The sequence below is a fragment of the Hibiscus syriacus genome, unplaced genomic scaffold, assembly GCF_006381635.1.
Source record: "Hibiscus syriacus cultivar Baekdansim isolate YM2019G1 unplaced genomic scaffold, ASM638163v2 tig00112249_pilon, whole genome shotgun sequence".
Classification (NCBI taxonomy): Eukaryota; Viridiplantae; Streptophyta; class Magnoliopsida; order Malvales; family Malvaceae; genus Hibiscus; species Hibiscus syriacus.
Genome location: NW_024063281.1, coordinates 711,759 through 731,032, shown reverse-complemented (window position 1 = coordinate 731,032; position 19,274 = coordinate 711,759). Strand labels below are relative to the sequence as shown.

Here is a 19,274-nt window from a genome sequence, read left to right as displayed (position 1 = left end):
AGAATATTTTCAAAATATATCTCCTAAAACATAATTATATATTTATCTAGAAGCATTCAGTCTCAACAATCCAGTGCCATAAAAAATTCTTGATTGGTAGCATGCTTATCAGCCTTGCAGTTTAAGAATAACTGAAGCATCTGTTCAATTAACAGTTTAGGACATACAAGCTAGAATCGGTTAATTATGTACGAAAGAATATATGGAATATTGTTTGTTAAATTGATCATTTATGAACAAGAAAGCCTTCTTGGTAAGCCTTAAAATAGACAATAAATTGACAAAACTGCAAATATATACAAAACAAGAACCAGTATCTGATCGTCAACTTGACTCAATTATTTTTATACAATTCTTAAACTATTTAGACTTTACAAATCCTTAAATCGAAGGATATTCCAACTTAAAACGTGTTTGGATCCACGTTCTCCTAAATGTTGTAATAGCAACCATACCGATCGAATTAAAATTAAATTGAAAATCTTTACAACATTTAATACAACGCTTTATGCAAAATCGACATATATTAAGTAATAGCCAGCATGCTACGAATGCTGTAGGGTATTTCCAGCCATAACCACTCCTATAACCCCCACTAACAAATAGATTGTAACCTACAACTAACAAGGTTCCTTTCCAGAGCTCATCATATAGGACAAGGAATATAAAAAATCCTTGAATTACACCTATAACTACACCTCCGGCGAGAATGGAAAGCGAAAACGAAGGGAATATCCAACATCCGACGATCGAGACACTGAGTTTTGACACCTTGTATGATATACACATGAACACCATGAAAACGAAAATGACCGTCGAAAATGTACGTAGAGTTATAGCTATCGAAAAGGTTGGTGCTATGGTAGATACCGATTGGTCGAAGCAGAGTGCGAGAAACGCGAGAAGTAATTGAAGTGCTGTTCTGATACCAAGCGGGAAGGGTTTAAGCAGGGCTAGTGTTAGGAAAAAGGCTGCGATGAAGACGACGTAGGTTAGACTGTAGAACAGAAGGAAATAGTATTGATCCATCACTGCTGTCCCTATACTCCCTGGCGATTCCCTTCTTTCGATAAGTTTCGAACCAGGGGAGCTCGAAGAACAGTCGGCCTGCCAAACGCCTCCTGGTGGGCTGAGACTTGTTTGGTAGGTAGCAGTCAGCAGGAGTCCCAGAATTACTAGCAAAGTATTGCGGTCCTGCTCTGATATATTCTCCATATCGTGAAAAATTAACGATGATGCTTTCGTCACGTATTTGATGATTTGATTATCAAACTGATGAGAAAAGTTTGACACTATTGGAATACATAAACCACGTAGAACAATGACGCTTTCTCTGCTATTATGTTGTTCTGCAACCTCCAACGCTGTCAAACCATGCTGATTCTTGGCTTGCCTATCTGCTTTGCAGTTTAATAGCAGCTTCACCATCTGTTTTATTATAAAAATGGTACAATCAATTAATCATGTATATGAAATACAAAAGAATCCATATATTTTAATCATGAAAGTAGATGAATCGAACCTCAAGTTGATTATTTCTTGCAGCTAAGTGCAGCGCGGTGTTACCCTCTTCGTCCTTTCGGTTCACCGTTTCTCTGTAATAGTCTTTCCTCCTAAGCGCTCCAATTAGTACTTGGAGGACGTCTAGTCTTTTGTTTTCCACTGCCATATGCAAAGCAGTGCGGTTTTGATTTGTAACATCTCGGATACAATCAGGGGAAGCCTCCAACATTTTATGCAACAGATCATCACAGTTTCCAAATTTATTAATGTAGTGCAGAGGAGTCTCACCATTCTTCCCTTTGATTCGAGCAAGACCGGAATCGATTTCCAAGATACGTAGCGCCATCTCCTTATGCCCTCTCTCGACGGCGAGATGCATGGGGCTCAGACCTTGTTGGTTTAGCTTCCTAGAAAAGGATGGCTTTAAGCTCATAATCTCCATCGCAAAACCGAGGCACCCCTCTTCTGCAGCTATGTGTAAAGGCGTCTCGATGAACTCAACCTCGTCGAGGCGCCTCAAAACATTTCCGTTCCTGTGAATTAATGTATACAATTCACTAACATTTCCTACACGAGCAGCTGTTCTCAAACTTTGATCCATGCCTGGAGGAAGAATCAACTGACAACAAGAGAGACAAAAAAGATAAAAAGATTTGGGGCTGTATGGTCTTCATGGAAGCCAACAACAGTATATAAAGACATATTAAGTTATTCAAACAAGCAAAAAGAGATACTTTGTCTGGAAATTTACAAACTGGAGCACGGAAGCTGAACATTTGGAAGTAAACGTAACACCCAAAGTTGTCTCGGTCAAGAAATAATAAATAAATAGCCCAAAGCAGTGAAGAAGTGTTCCAACTTTAAGAATTTTGACTCTGTAAATAGAATAATAAATTGGTAAATTACACCATTAGTCATTAAACTCTAGGTTTTGTCTCATTTTGATCATTGAACTATAAAAAATCCAAATTTACTATTAAGCCTTTCGAATTGATTTAGGGTAAACTATAAATTTCATAACTCAACTTTGTTTTCGCTCATGTTTTATTCACTAAAGTTTAAAAATTTAAATTTACTCGTTAAATTATCGATTAACTCCTATTTGGTTTCTTGGGTATTAAATCATAAGTGAAATGATAACATGCCACAAATGTGTTGATGTGGAATGCTTTTTATTGATATGAAATACAGGTATCATCCACATCATTTTAACTTTTTCTTTATTTTATTATTTTATTTTATCTTTTTCCTCTAAAGATACAGTTTTATAGTTTCATTTCTATATATGTCACTCCAACCCTGTAATTACTATTCTCCAGTATATTCTTCGACCATTCAAAATATCAACGAACTTCCCTCAATTTATTCTACCATTCTATCAGTTTAGGTTTTACCTAAATCATTTTAAAACTCATAAAACTCAACCTGTAATACCCTAAACTCGATGAACAACCTTTGATGAGTTTACAAGTCAATTTCAACCATTGAATGACCTTAATAATTGGTTTTGTGACTTAATTGTTCGTTTTGATTCATTTTCTATGCAGGACGCTAGATTATGAAAATTGCACAAAAAGGACAGAATTCTACAGTTTTTTTTTTATTTTTGGAATCAAAGTTGTTGGAATTCGGATTTGAATTAAACTCAAGTTTAGGATAATATTTTAAACATTGTATTTTATCTTTGTATTTTAGTTTAAAAATGTTTTAGTATTTTAATTAAGTCTTAGGTTATTATTTTTATATTTTATCTTTGTTTTAGGTATTTTAGTTTAAATAGGTTTTAGTATTTTAATTAGGATTTAGAATATTATTTTAAATATTTTTTTTAGGTATTTTAGTTTAAATAGTTTAAAGTGTTTTAATTAGGATTTAAGATGATTTAACTTGATTTTAGGAATTTGAAGGCTATAAATACCCTCTCAGGGTATGCCTAGAAACATATCTCTCATCTGAGAATAAAATCTTCTTTTTTCTCTCTAGCTTTCTCTCTATTTTTTCGCATACTTTCAATTATGCTAAGCTAATTTTCTTTCAAGCCGAAGACTAAAGCGAATGCTCAATTCCAAACGTGAGAATTATAAGGTACTTAAATCGCTTCGGATTTTCTCTCTGTTTTCTGAGCTTACTTTTCAAATCAAAGCGATTTCGACATTGGTTCGGATATTGTTATGATTAACGTTTGAAGAAGGATTTGCTTATTGAAGCATATTCAACTTCTCAAGAACACACTTAGCAAAATTGTTTGCTATGAGGAAACTGAGATCGAAATCAGTTATTGTTGAAACGACACAATCCGAGTTGGCAGCGAAAAATTGTCCTTGTAAGCCGACGTGAATCTTGAAGTAAAAATATGTTTCGATGATCCAAGGAATTTGAGACAAAGCTGAAGTCTGAGGCTGCTTTCACTATAAGTTTCTCTTTATCTCAATCTCTTTAAATTATTTATTTATTTGTTTTGTTTTATTTAATTGTTATCTGTTATTAAAAAACAACTTTTAAAGATTCCCTTTTTTATCTTTACTATTATAATTTATTAATTTATTATATTTTATTATTATCTATTTTATTTTATTAAATCTTTTCAACTTTATCTGAAAATCTATTTTCCTTTAAATCAAAAGAGTTTTACTAAATCAAAAAACCATAGTCCCTGTGGATCGACTCTACTTCTCTATACTACCTTTTCCTTTATATTTAATTAAGAAGTCAGGAATTATTTTGATAGCGAAACGACGGTTATCACATGCTTATCATTCTTGCAGTTTAATAATAATTGAAGCATCTGTTCAATTAACAGTTTAGGACATGCAAGCTGGAATCAGTTAATTATGTAGGAAACAATGTATGTAATATTATTTGTTAAATTGATCAGTTGTGAAGAAGAAAGCCATATTGGTAAGCCTTAAAAAAGACAATAAATTGACAAAACTGCAAATATATACAAAACAAGAACCAGTGTCCGATCGTCAACTTGGTTCAATTATTTTTATACAATTCTTAAACTATTTAGACTTTACAAATCCTTAAATCGAAGGATATTCCAACTTAAAACGTGTTTGGATCCACGTTCTCCTAACTGTTGTAATAGCAACCATACAGATCGAATTAAAATTAAATTGAAAAACTTTACAACATTTAATACAACGCTTTATGCAAAATCGACATATATTAAGTAATAACCAGTATGCTATGAATGCTGTAGGGTATTTCCAGCCATAACCACTACTATAACCCCCACTAACAAATAGACTGTAACCTACGACTAACAAGGTTCCTTTCCAGAACTCATCATATAGGATAAGGAATAACAAGAATCCTTGAATTACACCTACAACTACTCCTCCGGCGAGAATGGAAAGCGAAAACGAAGGGAATATCCAACATCCGACGATCGAGACACTGAGTTTTGACACCTTGTATGATATACACATGAACAACATGAAAACGAAAATGGTCGTCGAAAATGTACGTAGAGTTATAGCTATCGAAAAGGTTGGTGCTATGGTAGATACCGATTGGTCGAAGCAGAGTGCGAGAAACGCAAGAAGTAATTGAAGTGCTGTTCTGATACCAAGGGGGAAAGGTTTAAGCAGTGCTAGTGTTAGGAAAAAGGCTGCTATGAAGACGACGTAGGTTAGACTGTAGAACAGAAGGAAATAGTATTGATCCATCACTGCTGTCCCTATACTCCCTGGTGATTCCCTTCTTTCGATAAGTTTCGAACCAGGGGAGCTCGAAGAACAGTCGGCCTGCCAAACGCCTCCTGGTGGGCTGAGACTTGTTTGGTAGGTAGCAGTCAGCAGGAGTCCAAGAATTACTAGTAAAGTATTGCGGTCCTGCGCTGATATATTCTCCATATCGTGAAAAATTAACGATGATGCTTTCGTCACATATTTGATGATTTGTTTATCAAACTGATGAGAAATGTTTGACACTATTGGAATACAGAAACCACGTAGAACAATTACGCTTTCTCTGCTATTATGTTGTTCTGCAACCTCCAATGCTGTCAAACCATGCTGATTCTTGGCTTGCCTATCTGCTTTGCAGTTTAATAGCAGCTTCACCATCTGTTTTATTATAAAAATGGTACAATCAATTAATCATGTATATGAAATACAAAAGAATCCATATATTTTAATCATGAAAGTAGATGAATCGAACCTCAAGTTGATTATTTCTTGCAGCTAAGTGCAGCGCGGTGTTACCCTCTTCGTCCTTTCGGTTCACCGTTTCTCTGTAATAGTCTTTCCTCCTAAGCGCTCCAATTAGTACTTGGAGGACGTCTAGTCTTTTGTTTTCCACTGCCATATGCAAAGCAGTGCGGTTTTGATTTGTAACATCTCGGATACAATCAGGGGAAGCCTCCAACATTTTATGCAACAGATCATCACAGTTTCCAAATTTACTAATGTAGTGCAGAGGAGTCTCACCATTCTTCCCTTTGATTCGAGCAAGACCGGAATCGATTTCCAAGATACGTAGCGCCATCTCCTTATGCCCTCTCTCGACGGCGAGATGCATGGGGCTCAGACCTTGTTGGCTTAGCTTCCTAGAAAAGGATGGCTTTAAGCTCATAATCTCCATCGCAAATCCGAGGCACCCTTCTTCTGCAGCTATGTGTAAAGGAGTCTCGATGAACTCAACCTCGTCGAGGCGCCTCAAAACATTTCCGTTCCTGTGAATTAATGTATACAATTCACTAACATTTCCTACACGAGCAGCTGTTCTCAAACTTTGATCCATGCCTGGAGGAAGAATCAACTCACAACAAGAGAGACAAAAAGATAAAAAGATTTGGGGCTGTATGGTCTTCATGGAAGCCAGCAACAGTATATAAAGATATATTAAGTTATTCTAACAAGTACAAAGAGATGCTTTTCAGGAAATTTACAAACTGGAGCATGGAAGCTGAACATTTGGAAGTAATCGTAACACCCAAAGTTGTCTCGGTCAAGAAATAAATAAAAAAACCCAAAGCAGTGAAGAAGTGTTCCAACATTAAGAATCTTGACTCTGTAAATAGATTTATAAATTGGTAAATTACACCATTAGTCATTAAACTCTAGGTGTTGTCTCATTTTGATCATTGAACTATAAAAAAATCCAAATTTACTATTAAGCCTTTCGAATTGATTTAGGGTAAACTATAAATTTCATAACTCAACTTTGTTTTCGCTCATGTTTTATTCACTAAAGTTTAAAAATTTTAATTTAGTCATTAAATTATCGATTGGCTCCTATTTGGTTTCTTAGGTATTAAATTATAAGTGAAAGGATAACATGCCACAAGTGTGTTGATGTGAAATGATTTTTACTGATATGAAATCCATGTGTCATCCACATCATTTTAACTTTTTCTTTATTATTTTATTTTATCTTCTTCCTCTAAAGATAAAGTTTTATAGTTTCATTTCTATATATGTCACCCCAACCCTGTAATTACTATTCTCCATTGTCTTCTTCCACCATTCAAAATATCAACGAACTTGCCTCATTTTATTCTACCATTCTATCAGTTTAGGTTTTACCTAAATCGTTTTAAAACTCATAAAACTCAACCTGTAATACCTTAAACTCGATGAACAACCTCTGATGAGTTTACGAGTCACGTTCAACCATTGGATGACCCAAATTTTTGTAAATATGCAAGTCAAAATGTATTAAAAAATTATAGAAAACTCGAGCTACATTAATTTACAAAAAAATTATTAAAAAAATTCGCGAATCAATATCAATTATGACTCTTATATACCCACCTACGTAATAACATATTTTACTCGAGTGATCTTGCTAAGACTCCTCCTATGATTGTTGTCCCATCGCAATCCATGAAATTTGTAGCCTATACATGTAAACAATCCAAATGTTAAGCTAACAAAGCTTAGTGATAAAACCCTACTTCACTATATCTCACGAGATTCGTAAATGTAAACATGAAAATCATATATAAACATAAAGGCGTTAAGTATAATGTACATGTTCCCTTGTTAGTCATCAAGGGTCAACGTATTTCCTTTAGCCTAGCAAATATCATATGACAAAACATTTTCAGTCTATGGATATCATGTTTATCTCCATTCATCTGTTCACTACTCAAGCATTCTATCAATCACATATTAATCCACGACTTTATGGCTTATGCTCATAATCATTTCATTTAACAGAAATTTATCTAGTGTCATCAAGCATAAGATAATAATAAGCTGGTCTCACCTCAAATCAAATACTAAAATCAATAATGATACGATGTGTCACACATCAAAAATCAAACATAACACAAGATAACCTATTCATAGGAAAACTTTAAGGATGAGGTTCAGTGCCACATAACTCGAAAACATATATACACATGCATCATGATGTAGTCCAGTGACATATAGTCTCAAGAGCTCATATCCTTCTAGTATACTAACAGGAGTGGATGTAGCCTTGGTGGGGTCACTTGCATATCGATTATTTAAAAAACTTGTTAAATCTAGTTTAATATATTAAGGGGAATGAAAAAATAAAGAAATTTGTATACCCATTTTTTTAGAAATAGAATATTAAACTTTTGGACCCTATTTTTTAATTTCTAAATCTATCATTGCCTACTAATATGGTACTTTTGATGAGACATATGTCACTCATGCATTATCGATGTGCATCCATTGGTCTCACAATTTCCTAGTACCTCAAATGAGACTTGGGCCACACATGCATCAAGAATGTATACTCGATTAACCTACTCATCTAGAATATCTCGAATGAAGTCAAGATCACATAAGATTAGAGCATACATTCAACTAGCATCATTAATATGTAGTAGCACAACTCTTGAAAAATTCAGATAACCCACCACACAAGATAAACAATCATCGTACACAAGTAACTCAAGTGTTCTCGTTATTTCTTGAGTATCAAAAAAGGCATAAATTTTATGAAATCTTTTACCATAATTTTATATGCTTAACAATCAAAATATATCAAGTTATCATCATCATTATAAATCTCACTAATTAACCATAAGTACAATTAAACCCTTAAACTCGAGTCTTGCTTATTCGAGCATTTGATAATTAAGTCTCATTGTTGGTATCGATCCTCCTACCCAAATATCAATAACTAACCCTTGAGTATTGAAGCTTTCATATAGTATTGATACTATAACTAGGTTCGATGAATTTAATTTCTCATAGTTATGGATACTTTCACTAGTGTATCAATATTGACTATTTGAGTATCGATACTCACCTTGAGTATTGATGCTAAACCTAACTTTTATGTTTTAAAGCTCTACTAGATTATATGGGTATATTTTGGTAATTTTCCTTTTATAGTGGATTTTTGTTCATTTTTCATTTTACAACTATGACTATTTAGAACACTTCTTATTTAAAGGCAATTCAATCTTTCATTATTCAAGGTTTTTCTAGAAATTTTAACTCACAAAGATAGTTTTGTTATTTTGACCTATAAGAGTAATTTAGTCATTCCTCTTTTCTCTAGGGCACCTCAGATGTTTACAAATCAAGGATGAGAAGTTCAATTATTTAACATGCAAACCTTATATTAAACTCTATGAATCAACCAAAAACTATATAAAAAAAAAGGTAAATTGACTTTTACAAATCTTTGTTGTGAAAGCAATAAATGATCCAAATTTTGTACAACGATTCATAGTGGTTCGACTTCTTAACCAATTATACATTCACTACCTTAGCATCTAGAATTTAGAGTTTTGGTGTTTTGGCTTGTAATACCTAAAATTCTAGGTTATTAGTTTCAGGTTTACCCGAAAGGTATGTGAACCTCATGGAGTCTGTATTTAAAGTCGTTGAGCTGAGTGAGAGTTTAATTGGTTTGGAATCAGAACCAAAAGGTTATAAAAGGGATTTCTTAATAGAAGACAAAATGTAAGGACCAATAGTGTGATTCCCCCATTTGTAAAAAAAAATAGGGCTTTATATCTTCATTCATATTCTCATCTTCATTTTTTCATTATAATTTCCTTCTTCTTTTTCCTCTCCAAGTTCCTAGCTCAAAGGTAAGTTTTTTAGGTTATGGTATCGATACTGAGGGAACAATATCGATCGAGATGAACTATGATGATTTCTAGGAAATTTATGTAGGGAGTATCGATAATCTAAGGATCAGTATTGATATTGTAGCTCTGGCATTGATATTGAGGTTAACAATGTGAATACTGGGAGGAATTTTAAAAAATAGAAGCTATTTTAGTATTGATACTCAAAGGGGTATCGATACTTAGCTTAGGGGTATCAATATTTTATGTAGGGTATCGATACTACTCATTTCAGACGGTTAGATTTGACTTTATTAAGGCACATAATGGTTAAAAATGATTCGTAAAATCGCAACTTAGTCTGTGAGGGACTTAAATGGCTAAAGGTACTTAGAAGTACTTTTAGAATGGGTTACAACTGAAGTAACCATATTAGATGTAATACTTCCAAGTGTCATCAATCGAACACATATCGAGTAATCGCAAACAAAGGATCATCGCGAAAGACATACCAACGAGTGAGATGATGAATAATCTAATGAGCATGATAAAATGAATCGAGTATTGCATGAACACCTACAATCAAAGATTAGTAAGTTACCCTACCGATTCAATGGTGAATCGATGGGAAGTGTGATGAGAGTGACTAGGTAGTCATTATCAATGAATCAATCCTGAATCAAATGTTGGGCTAGTAGTAATATACCAAGTGGGTAACAAGGAATATCGATTGCCTTAAGGTCATAAAACATTAAGTGACTAAGAAACTCTTACATGATGCTCTAGATGAGATAACGATTTAGATAGTGTCGAGCGAGGGGATGACCTCACCTGACTATAATAAGTTTCGATAGTGAGTAGTCAAACTACCTTTTTTTATCTAACGTTGCATTGGTTGATGTGTGATGATATGTTTAGCTCTATAAGAGGGTTTGATAATAAAAATGAGATAATAGTGTAATAATAATGTTATCTATGTGATAATCATAAGAACCTTATGAGGTAAGATTCCACAAGACTTATGTCTTTATTTGACTCTTAGGAAATGATGAGGACACCTAATTTACTTTTGTGTATGCGGTGATCATCCAATCTGTTTAAGAAATATTTGGATATACCCAAGTCAGTGCGAGGGAACTTTAGAAGCTAGTTGAACGTTGTACTAATGCTATGTAACCTAGACACGTTCTAAGTACTCTAGAGGAGTATACTATCCTAGCAAGGTATCAATGCTATGTCACTCAAACCTAGCCTAGCTATTGGTGAGATGTTGATGCTATGTGGCCCAAATGTTACCCAAGGTGCCTCTAGTAAGCAAAGATGGGTGTGAGTTACGTAAGGCTATGTGACCCGAGTTACACCATGATTCTTACTTGTTGTATTACTAGTACCTGACAATTATGTGACGTCCAGTACTAGCAATGTGTTGGGTGTTGCATTTAGAGAATTCTTAGTTGTTATAAATAGTGTGCTTAGAGACCCAATAGAGGTGTTCTCATGGTAAGACCCTTAGTAGAAGACTAAGGGAAGCATGAGACTTACACTATAGTGATAGAACTGTTAAATCTTAAGTAGGTAACACTTGATTACGATCATGCATGTACCTACTATTTATTACCATGTCTTCTAGCATGCTTATGTTTATGAGATTCATACGCTGATCTAGATTAGCGATTATACTGTTGGGTTTGTAAGATCAACGTTTGGATGTTTTCATTTATAGGTTAGTGTATTACACCTTTTGAGGAGCACCATCACTGCAAGATTCTAGCACCTTACCCAAAGTATTGTACCATGGCTTAATGGGCATGTGTATTCATGGGATCCTTACTTTTGTATTATAATTTGTAAACTTTGAGTTGTATTAATTAATTTAAAATGTGTCATTGAGCTCCGATTTATAGAAATGATTTATTACTGTTTTGAACTATCAGTTTTTAAAATGAGGATTGTGAGTATCGATTTCAAAAAAATGGTTAGCCACTTCAGTTGTTCCGTGTGACATTCAAATCCTCTAGACTTTGGGTTGGATCGAAATAGAGTGTTATATGACTAGGATTGGTAGGGTTCATGGTTTATGTAATTGGAATCAGTACATGTAACACCCTTAACTCATATCCGACCCGAATACAAGTCCGAGGTGTCACATTGACTTTTCAAATCTTTGACTCTTACAGAAAATCCCAGGAATTTTTAAAACTTTCATTAAAACGAAATACATTAATTTACATAAGACCATAAAATACAAAATCAATCAGAGTATTCGTAATTAACACTTATTACATACCAACACTCTATACATAATCAAGTACATACTTTGTCAATTTACTTCTGATCTGATCTCTTAGTAGTATTGCTGCCTGTGCTACTTCTATTTCCACTCTTCCTGATTCTTGGTACCTACGTGTAAATCACTTACACGCTAAGTCATAGACTTAGTGAGGCAATAAATGAATATGCAACGATAAACTTATGAATGTTCATACTTACCATTGGATCATGACATTTCAATGTGCATTTATTTATCACATGATAACATATATAATCATATAATGCACATACGAAACTTACCTTCTTGTATCACTTTCACTGTAAATCGGTATTTCAATTGCATTTCCCATGTATATTATTGAGAATAGAGGTATGTGAGTACATTGAGGTTGTGCACTAATGCTGTCACCACAGCTCGTATCAATTCCCTCATGGGGCACCGAACCTTAGTTCAGTATTCATCCCGTAGGACTATTATCTATGTCCCGTAGGACCATTACATCCCGAAGGACTACATCCCGAAGGACTACATCCCGAAGGACTATTATACCCTCGACTCTTGGCATGCCAACTACACCTATAGTTCTCATATCGTATACTATGGGCATTATTCTTATTTTTCATATGTTCATATACTTCTGTCATTTCTCTTGTGATCATGTAGCTCATGTCACTTCATATCATGTTCTCATATTACATGTCATATCACATATCATATCACATGAACATATATATGTCTTATGCATGTATAACAACAATTATCATGTATGCATGTTCGCAACTATTATATTATAAAAATCAACATAGGGATTAGACTTATCATAAGTCTTATTCCATTATAATATACATCTAGTATGCACTCACCTTAGCTTTGCTTTGTTTCGATTCTAATCCTTTGATCGTTCCGGAATAAGCTTACTTTTAGTATCTACATAATCACACATGGATGTATATCAGTATTATAACTAATATACTCTAATGGTTCACTCTTTAGACTAAGAGAAAAGTCAATTTCATCTTTTAATGAAGGTATGCATCGATGCACTACTGATGCATCGGTGCATCAAAGGTATTCGATGTAGTATTATTGTTGGGATGCATCGATGCACTCCTTATGCATCGATGCACCGATTGCATTCGATGTTTCACTATTAATGGGATGCATCGATGCACTACTTATGCATCGATGCACGAATTGCATTCGATGTCTTTATTTTAAAATAGTGCATCGATGCACTACCAATGCATCGATGCACATTCATATAATTTCTGGGTTTTAACCTTGATGCATCGAAGCACCATGAATGTGCATCGGTGCACTCTGCCCAGAATCCTCTTTTTGAACCCGAAAGTTCATTCATTTGGATTAAATCCTTTATGTTTAATCCCCTTTTTCATTCTTAACTCTAGTACACATCCTTAAACCAATTTATACTCATTTATTTCATCTTAAACCTTCAAATCCTATCATTCATATGTAATTCAAGAATTACATTAATAAATCAACATGTTTGAATTCCGTTTTTAACACTTCGTATATCTTAACTAGATTGATGACAAGTCAAATATAACTTTCAATTCTAGTTATGAACTCTATTCCAAGATTTCATTTAAGAACTTCAAATCTTAAATCTCTCCTAACTCAATCATCCTTTGATGTTAAGATAACTTAAGCTTTCCTTAAGCTTAGTTATCATCTAATAATCAAAACCCAATATTAAATTTAACAAGAAACTCAATAATCAGAAATCTTACCTTTGCTTTGGTTCACGCGTACAAGGAAGAAAGAAGAAGAAGATAAGTCTGGAAGCCTTTGGTTCTCTCTTTTCAACCCTTGTATTCATATATATCCTTATCCCTTGTTTAATTAATTGATCCTTGCAATGACTCTTTTGCCCTTCCATTCCTACTTCCTTTCAATTCAATCCTACACAATCATTTACATATATATCTTTATACTATTCATTCATTCTATTTTAATCACCAAAATTTGAAACTTTTCAATTTAGTCACTAACCCGGTATTGAGGATGTTACAATTCTCTCCCCCTCAAGAAAATTCGTCCTCGAATTTTCATTATGTTAAGAGGTAGGGATACTTAATCCTCATGTCCTCTTCACGTTCCCATGTTCTTCCTCTATTTTGTGATTTCTCCACAAGACTTTAACCAATGGAATAGTCTTGTTCCTTAATTGCTTGACTTCATGAGCTAATATTTGAACAGGTTCTTCCTCATAAGTTAAATCTGGTCGAATCTCAATTTCTTCAGTAGTCACAACGTGAGATGGATCAGATCTATATTTCCTAAGAATTGAGACATGAAAAACATTGTGTATCTTTTCCATTTCAGGTGGCAAAACTAGCTGATATGCTACTGATCCTACCCTCCTAGTAATCTCATAAGGTCCAATGAACCGAGGACTCAACTTTCCTTTACGTCCAAACCTCATATTTTCTTCCACGAGACACTTTCAAGAACACTTTATCTCCGACTTGAAATTCAATTTTTTTCCTTTTTAAATCGGCATACGATTTCTGTCTATCAGCTGCAGCTTTTAGATTATTCTGAATTACTTGAACTTTCTCTTCCGTATTCTGAATCAACTCAGGACCAATAACTTCTCGATCCTTAAGTTCATACCAGTTCAAGGGCGTACGACATTTTCTTCCGTAAAGAGCTTCATAGGGAGCCATTTTGATGCTTGACTGATAACTATTGTTGTATGCAAATTCGGCAAGTGGTAAATATTTTTCCCATGATCCTTTGAATTCAATGACACTCGCTCTAAGCATATCCTCCAGAATTTGGATAGTTCGCTCTGATTGACCATCAGTTTGAGGATGAAACGCTGTACTGAAGTTTAACCGAGTTCCCAATGCTCCATGTAATGACTTCCAAAACCGTGATGTGAATCTAGGATCCCGATCAGAAACTATGGAAATAGGTATACCATGCAAACGTATAATCTCTCTTATATACAATTCAGCATACCTATCCATGGAGAAATTAGTTCGTACTAGAATAAAATGGGCTGACTTAGTCAATCTATCCACGATTACCCAGATTGAATCCTTTTTGTTCGGAGTTAAAGGCAAACCCGTCACAAAATCCATCGTTATGTTTTCCCATTTCCATTGAGGAATTGAAATTGGTTGTAACAATCCTGACGGAACTTGATGCTCAGCTTTGACTTGTTGACAATCAAACACTTTGATACAAATTCCGTAATGTCTTTCTTCATTCTCGGCCACCAATATCGACTCTTGAGATCCATATACATTTTGTTCCCTCCTGGATGCATTGTCAATGGGCTACAATGAGCTTCCGTCAACAAATCATTCTTTAATTCATCATCATCTGGAATTACTAATCTTTCTCGATAATACAAGTTCTCGTCAGACTTAATCTCATAATCCGTACCCTCTCCATTCTTTATCTGTTGTATCCTCTTTAAACACTTTTCATCTTTAACTTGCAATTCTTTAATTCGATTTAGCCATACTGGCTTGACAGTCAGTTCTGCACAAATTGCACCATCTCCTCTTAACGATAATCTAGCATCAAGAGCTCGCAAAGCTGCAAACGTCTTTCGACTCAAGGCATCAGCTACCACATTTGCCTTTCCAGGATGGAAATCAATCACCACATCATAATCTTTGAGAAATTCCACCCACCTTCTTTGTCTTAGATTCAACTCTTTCTGAGTCATCAAGTACTTTAAACTCTTGTGATCCGTATACAAGTAGCACTTTTCACCATACAAGTAGTGACGTCATATTTTTAGAGCGAACACTACTGCAGTCATCTCCAAATCGTGTGTCGGATAATTCTTCTCATGAGGTTTTAATTGCCTCGAAGCGTAGGCCACCACCTTGCATTCTTGCATTAACACGCATCCCAAGCCATTATGAGACGCATCACTATACACTACAAAATCCTTGCCAGACTCAGGTTGAACTAACACTGGAGCTTCTGTAAGAATCTTCTTTAACTTTCAAACTCTCTTGACATTCTTGAGTCCAAACAAATTTTATTTCCTTTTTCAACAGTTTAGTCAGGGGTAATGCTATAATCGAAAAGTTTTTAACAAACCTTCGATAATAACCAGCTAACCCCAGAAAACTTCTAACTTCCGATATATTCTTTGGAACTTCCCACTCCAGAATAGCTTTAATCTTTTGGGGATCCACTCGAACTCCTTCTGCCGAAATTACATGTCCAAGGAATGCCACTTCATTCAACCAGAATTCACATTTAGAAAATTTAGCATAAAGCTTTTTATCTCGTAATATCTGTAAGACAATCCTCAAATACGAACTATGCTCTTCCTCTGACTTTGAATATATTAAAATATCATCAATGAACACCACAGCAAACTGATCCAAATACGGTTGGAAAATTCTGTTCATTAAATCCATAAAAGCAGCTGGTGCATTCGTAACTCCAAACGGCATCACGATAAATTCATAGTGACCATATCTTGTTCTGAACGCCGTTTTTGAAATGTCTTTTTCTTGAATCTTTAATTGATGATAACCCGAACGTAAATCAATTTTTGAGAACACTGAAGCCTCCTTTAATTGATCAAATAAATCGTCGATTCAGGGAAGTGGATACTTGTTCTTGATGGTTACTTTATTGAGTTGTCTGTAATCGATACAAAGACGCATGGATCCATCTTTCTTCTTAACAAATAAAACTGGAGCTCCCCAAGGTGATACACTTGGTCTAATAAACCCTTTGTCCAATAGCTCCTTTAATTGAATCTTTAATTCTTGCAATTCTTTTGGAGCCATTCTGTATGGTGCCATTGCAATGGACGCTGTTCCCGGTATTATCTCAATCTGAAATTCTACCTCTCGGTCAGGAGGTAAACCTGGCAACTCTGCAGGAAATACATCGAGAAACTCTCTGACTATAGGAATCCCTTCAATCCCTTTCTCCTTGGTTCTAACATCCAGTACATTAGCAATAAACCCTTGACATCCCTGTAACAATAACTTCTTTGCAGTCATCACTGAAATCACATTTGCTAATGGATTCCATCTTTCACTAAATACAATAATTTCTACTCCTTCGGAACTTCTCAACGTCACTCTTTTCAATCTACAATCGACATCAGCGTAATAACGATATAACCAATCCATACCCAATATCACTTCGAATTCATCAAAAGGTAATTCCATCAGATTAGCAGGGAATTCAATTCCATGAATCCGTATGGGACACCCTCGGCTCACCATATTTACTCGGGCACTGTGCCCTAATGGATTCGTCACTATCACCTCCTTGCTAGTAATTTCTAACGGAATGTTCAATTCTTTCACTAACTTACTAGTAATGTATGAATATGTAGACCCGGGATCAATCAATACAATAACACCTTTGTCAAACAATAGAAAGGTACATGTTATAATATCTGGGTCATCACAATCATCATTGGTCTTGAGGTTGTACACCCGAGCAGTGGAGTGTATCTCTTGTTGAGCAGAGGACTCTGACTGACTTCTTCCTCTGCCTCTACCTCTTCCCCTCTGGGTTACAGAAACAGACCTCTCAGGCTGTACAGGTTCACTAGTTGACATTGGACAGTCTCGAACGAAGTGTCCGGCGTCTCCACATCTAAAGCAGACTCCAGAAATCATCCGGTATACCCCTAAATGATTCTTTCCACAATGCGGACATTGTCTGGCTTGACTCTGATTAGTTCTCCCAGCTCCCGATCCTGCTGATTGAGTTTGTTTGCCTCTCATCGGATTTGATCCTCTAGCTGAGGATACTACTGACTCCGATTTAGCTTGAGGTCGAGAACCAGCATCTCTACCTCTTTTTGATGGTGCGGAACTCGAAGAAGCACCTGTTCTCTTGATTGTTTGAGTCCTTGAATTTTCAAATCTCTCATTCTGAGCTCTTTCCAAAGCTTTGGCACGATTGACTACCTCTTGAAATGAGGATAGATTCAATACAATCAACATCTCCTTCAACCGAGGACGTAATCCCTCTACGAACCACTCATAAGCATCCTTCTCAGTAGGAACAAGCTCGGCAGCAAAACGACTCAACTTATTGAATTCACACTCGTACTCATATACAGTGTGATTCCATTGTTTCAGATTCATGAACTCTTGCTTCATTTGACGAACAAATTGATCTCCGATGTACTTATGTTTGAATTCTTCTAAAAACAATGACCAAGTTACTTGGGCGTTAGTCATCCTCAATGTAACATTAGTCCACCAGATCCTTGCTTGTCCTCTCAACAAGGAAATTACTCCATCTAGCTTATCAGCATCGGAACAATGAAGTCCCGTAAGCATGACCTTCACGTCATTAAGCCAAAGGTCCACAGTAACAGGACCTTCATTAGCTTCCCCTTTAAACTCTGGAGCTCCCAATCCCTTCAACTCTTTCGCAACATTTATTTTTGGAGTTGAAATAACAGGAGGTTGGAAACGCGTCAATACCGCGTCTAACGTTCTAAAGAATATATCTTGATCATTGACAGGCATTCCAGAGGATGTCTGTTCTTCACTCTGCCTGGCCGGGGCAGGTGAATTACTGCTTTCAGCGGGTCTATCGTCTCCCGCTTCATTTCTAGATCTACCCTGTCCGGACATCTATAAAAATACAACCATATAGTTCTATTAGCAAAACATCATACTTACTATTCCATCAGATCAGAAGTTTCCACTATTTGTTGGCATGTATACCTTATAAGACACTCTAGACTTCAGTTATGCCGAGAATCGACTAAACCGTAGCTCTGATACCATTAAATGTAACACCCTTAACTCATATCCGACCCGAATACAAGTCCGAGGTGTCACATTGACTTTTCAAATCTTTGACTCTTACAGAAAATCCCGGGAATTTTTAAAACTTTCATTAAAATGAAATACATTAATTTACATAAGACCATAAAATACAAAATCGATCAGAGTATTCGTAATTAACACTTATTACATACCAACACTCTATACATAATCAAGTACATACTTTGTCAATTTACTTCTGATCTGATCTCTTAGTAGTATTGCTGCCTGTGCTACTTCTATTTCCACTCTTCTTGATTCTTGGTACCTACGTGTAAATCACTTACACGCTAAGTCATAGACTTAGTGAGGCAATAAATGAATATGCAACGATAAACTTATGAATGTTCATACTTACCATTGGATCATGACATTTCAATGTGCATTTATTTATCACATGATAACATATATAATCATATAATGCACATACGAAACTTACCTTCTTGTATCACTTTCACTGTAAATCGGTATTTCAATTGCATTGCCCATGTATATTATGAGAATAGAGGTATGTGAGTACATTGAGGTTGTGCACTAATGCTGTACCACAGCTCGTATCAATTCCCTCATGGGGCACCGAACCTTAGTTCAGTATTCATCCCGTAGGACTATTATCTATGTCTCGTAGGACCATTACATCCCGAAGGACTACATCCCGAAGGACTACATCCCGAAG

The 19,274-nt window shown here is 35.4% G+C and overlaps 2 protein-coding genes across 2 annotated transcripts; both read right to left on the bottom strand.

Moving 5' to 3' along the window:
• Window positions 1–381: 381 nt before the first annotated feature.
• On the bottom strand, window positions 382–2,132 carry LOC120176575 (ankyrin repeat-containing protein BDA1-like). Its single transcript, XM_039182984.1, has 2 exons — window positions 1,523–2,132; window positions 382–1,428 (listed from the first exon to the last, which is right to left on the bottom strand). The coding sequence occupies exons 1-2, from the start codon at window positions 2,102–2,104 to the stop codon at window positions 382–384; spliced, it is 1,629 nt and encodes a 542-aa protein (XP_039038915.1). The 5' UTR covers window positions 2,105–2,132.
• A 2,397-nt stretch (window positions 2,133–4,529) lies between these two features.
• LOC120176574 (ankyrin repeat-containing protein BDA1-like) lies at window positions 4,530–17,489 on the bottom strand. Its single transcript, XM_039182983.1, has 3 exons — window positions 17,485–17,489; window positions 5,671–6,254; window positions 4,530–5,576 (listed from the first exon to the last, which is right to left on the bottom strand). The coding sequence occupies exons 2-3, from the start codon at window positions 6,250–6,252 to the stop codon at window positions 4,530–4,532; spliced, it is 1,629 nt and encodes a 542-aa protein (XP_039038914.1). The 5' UTR covers window positions 6,253–6,254; window positions 17,485–17,489.
• Between the last annotated feature and the right edge of the window lie 1,785 nt (window positions 17,490–19,274).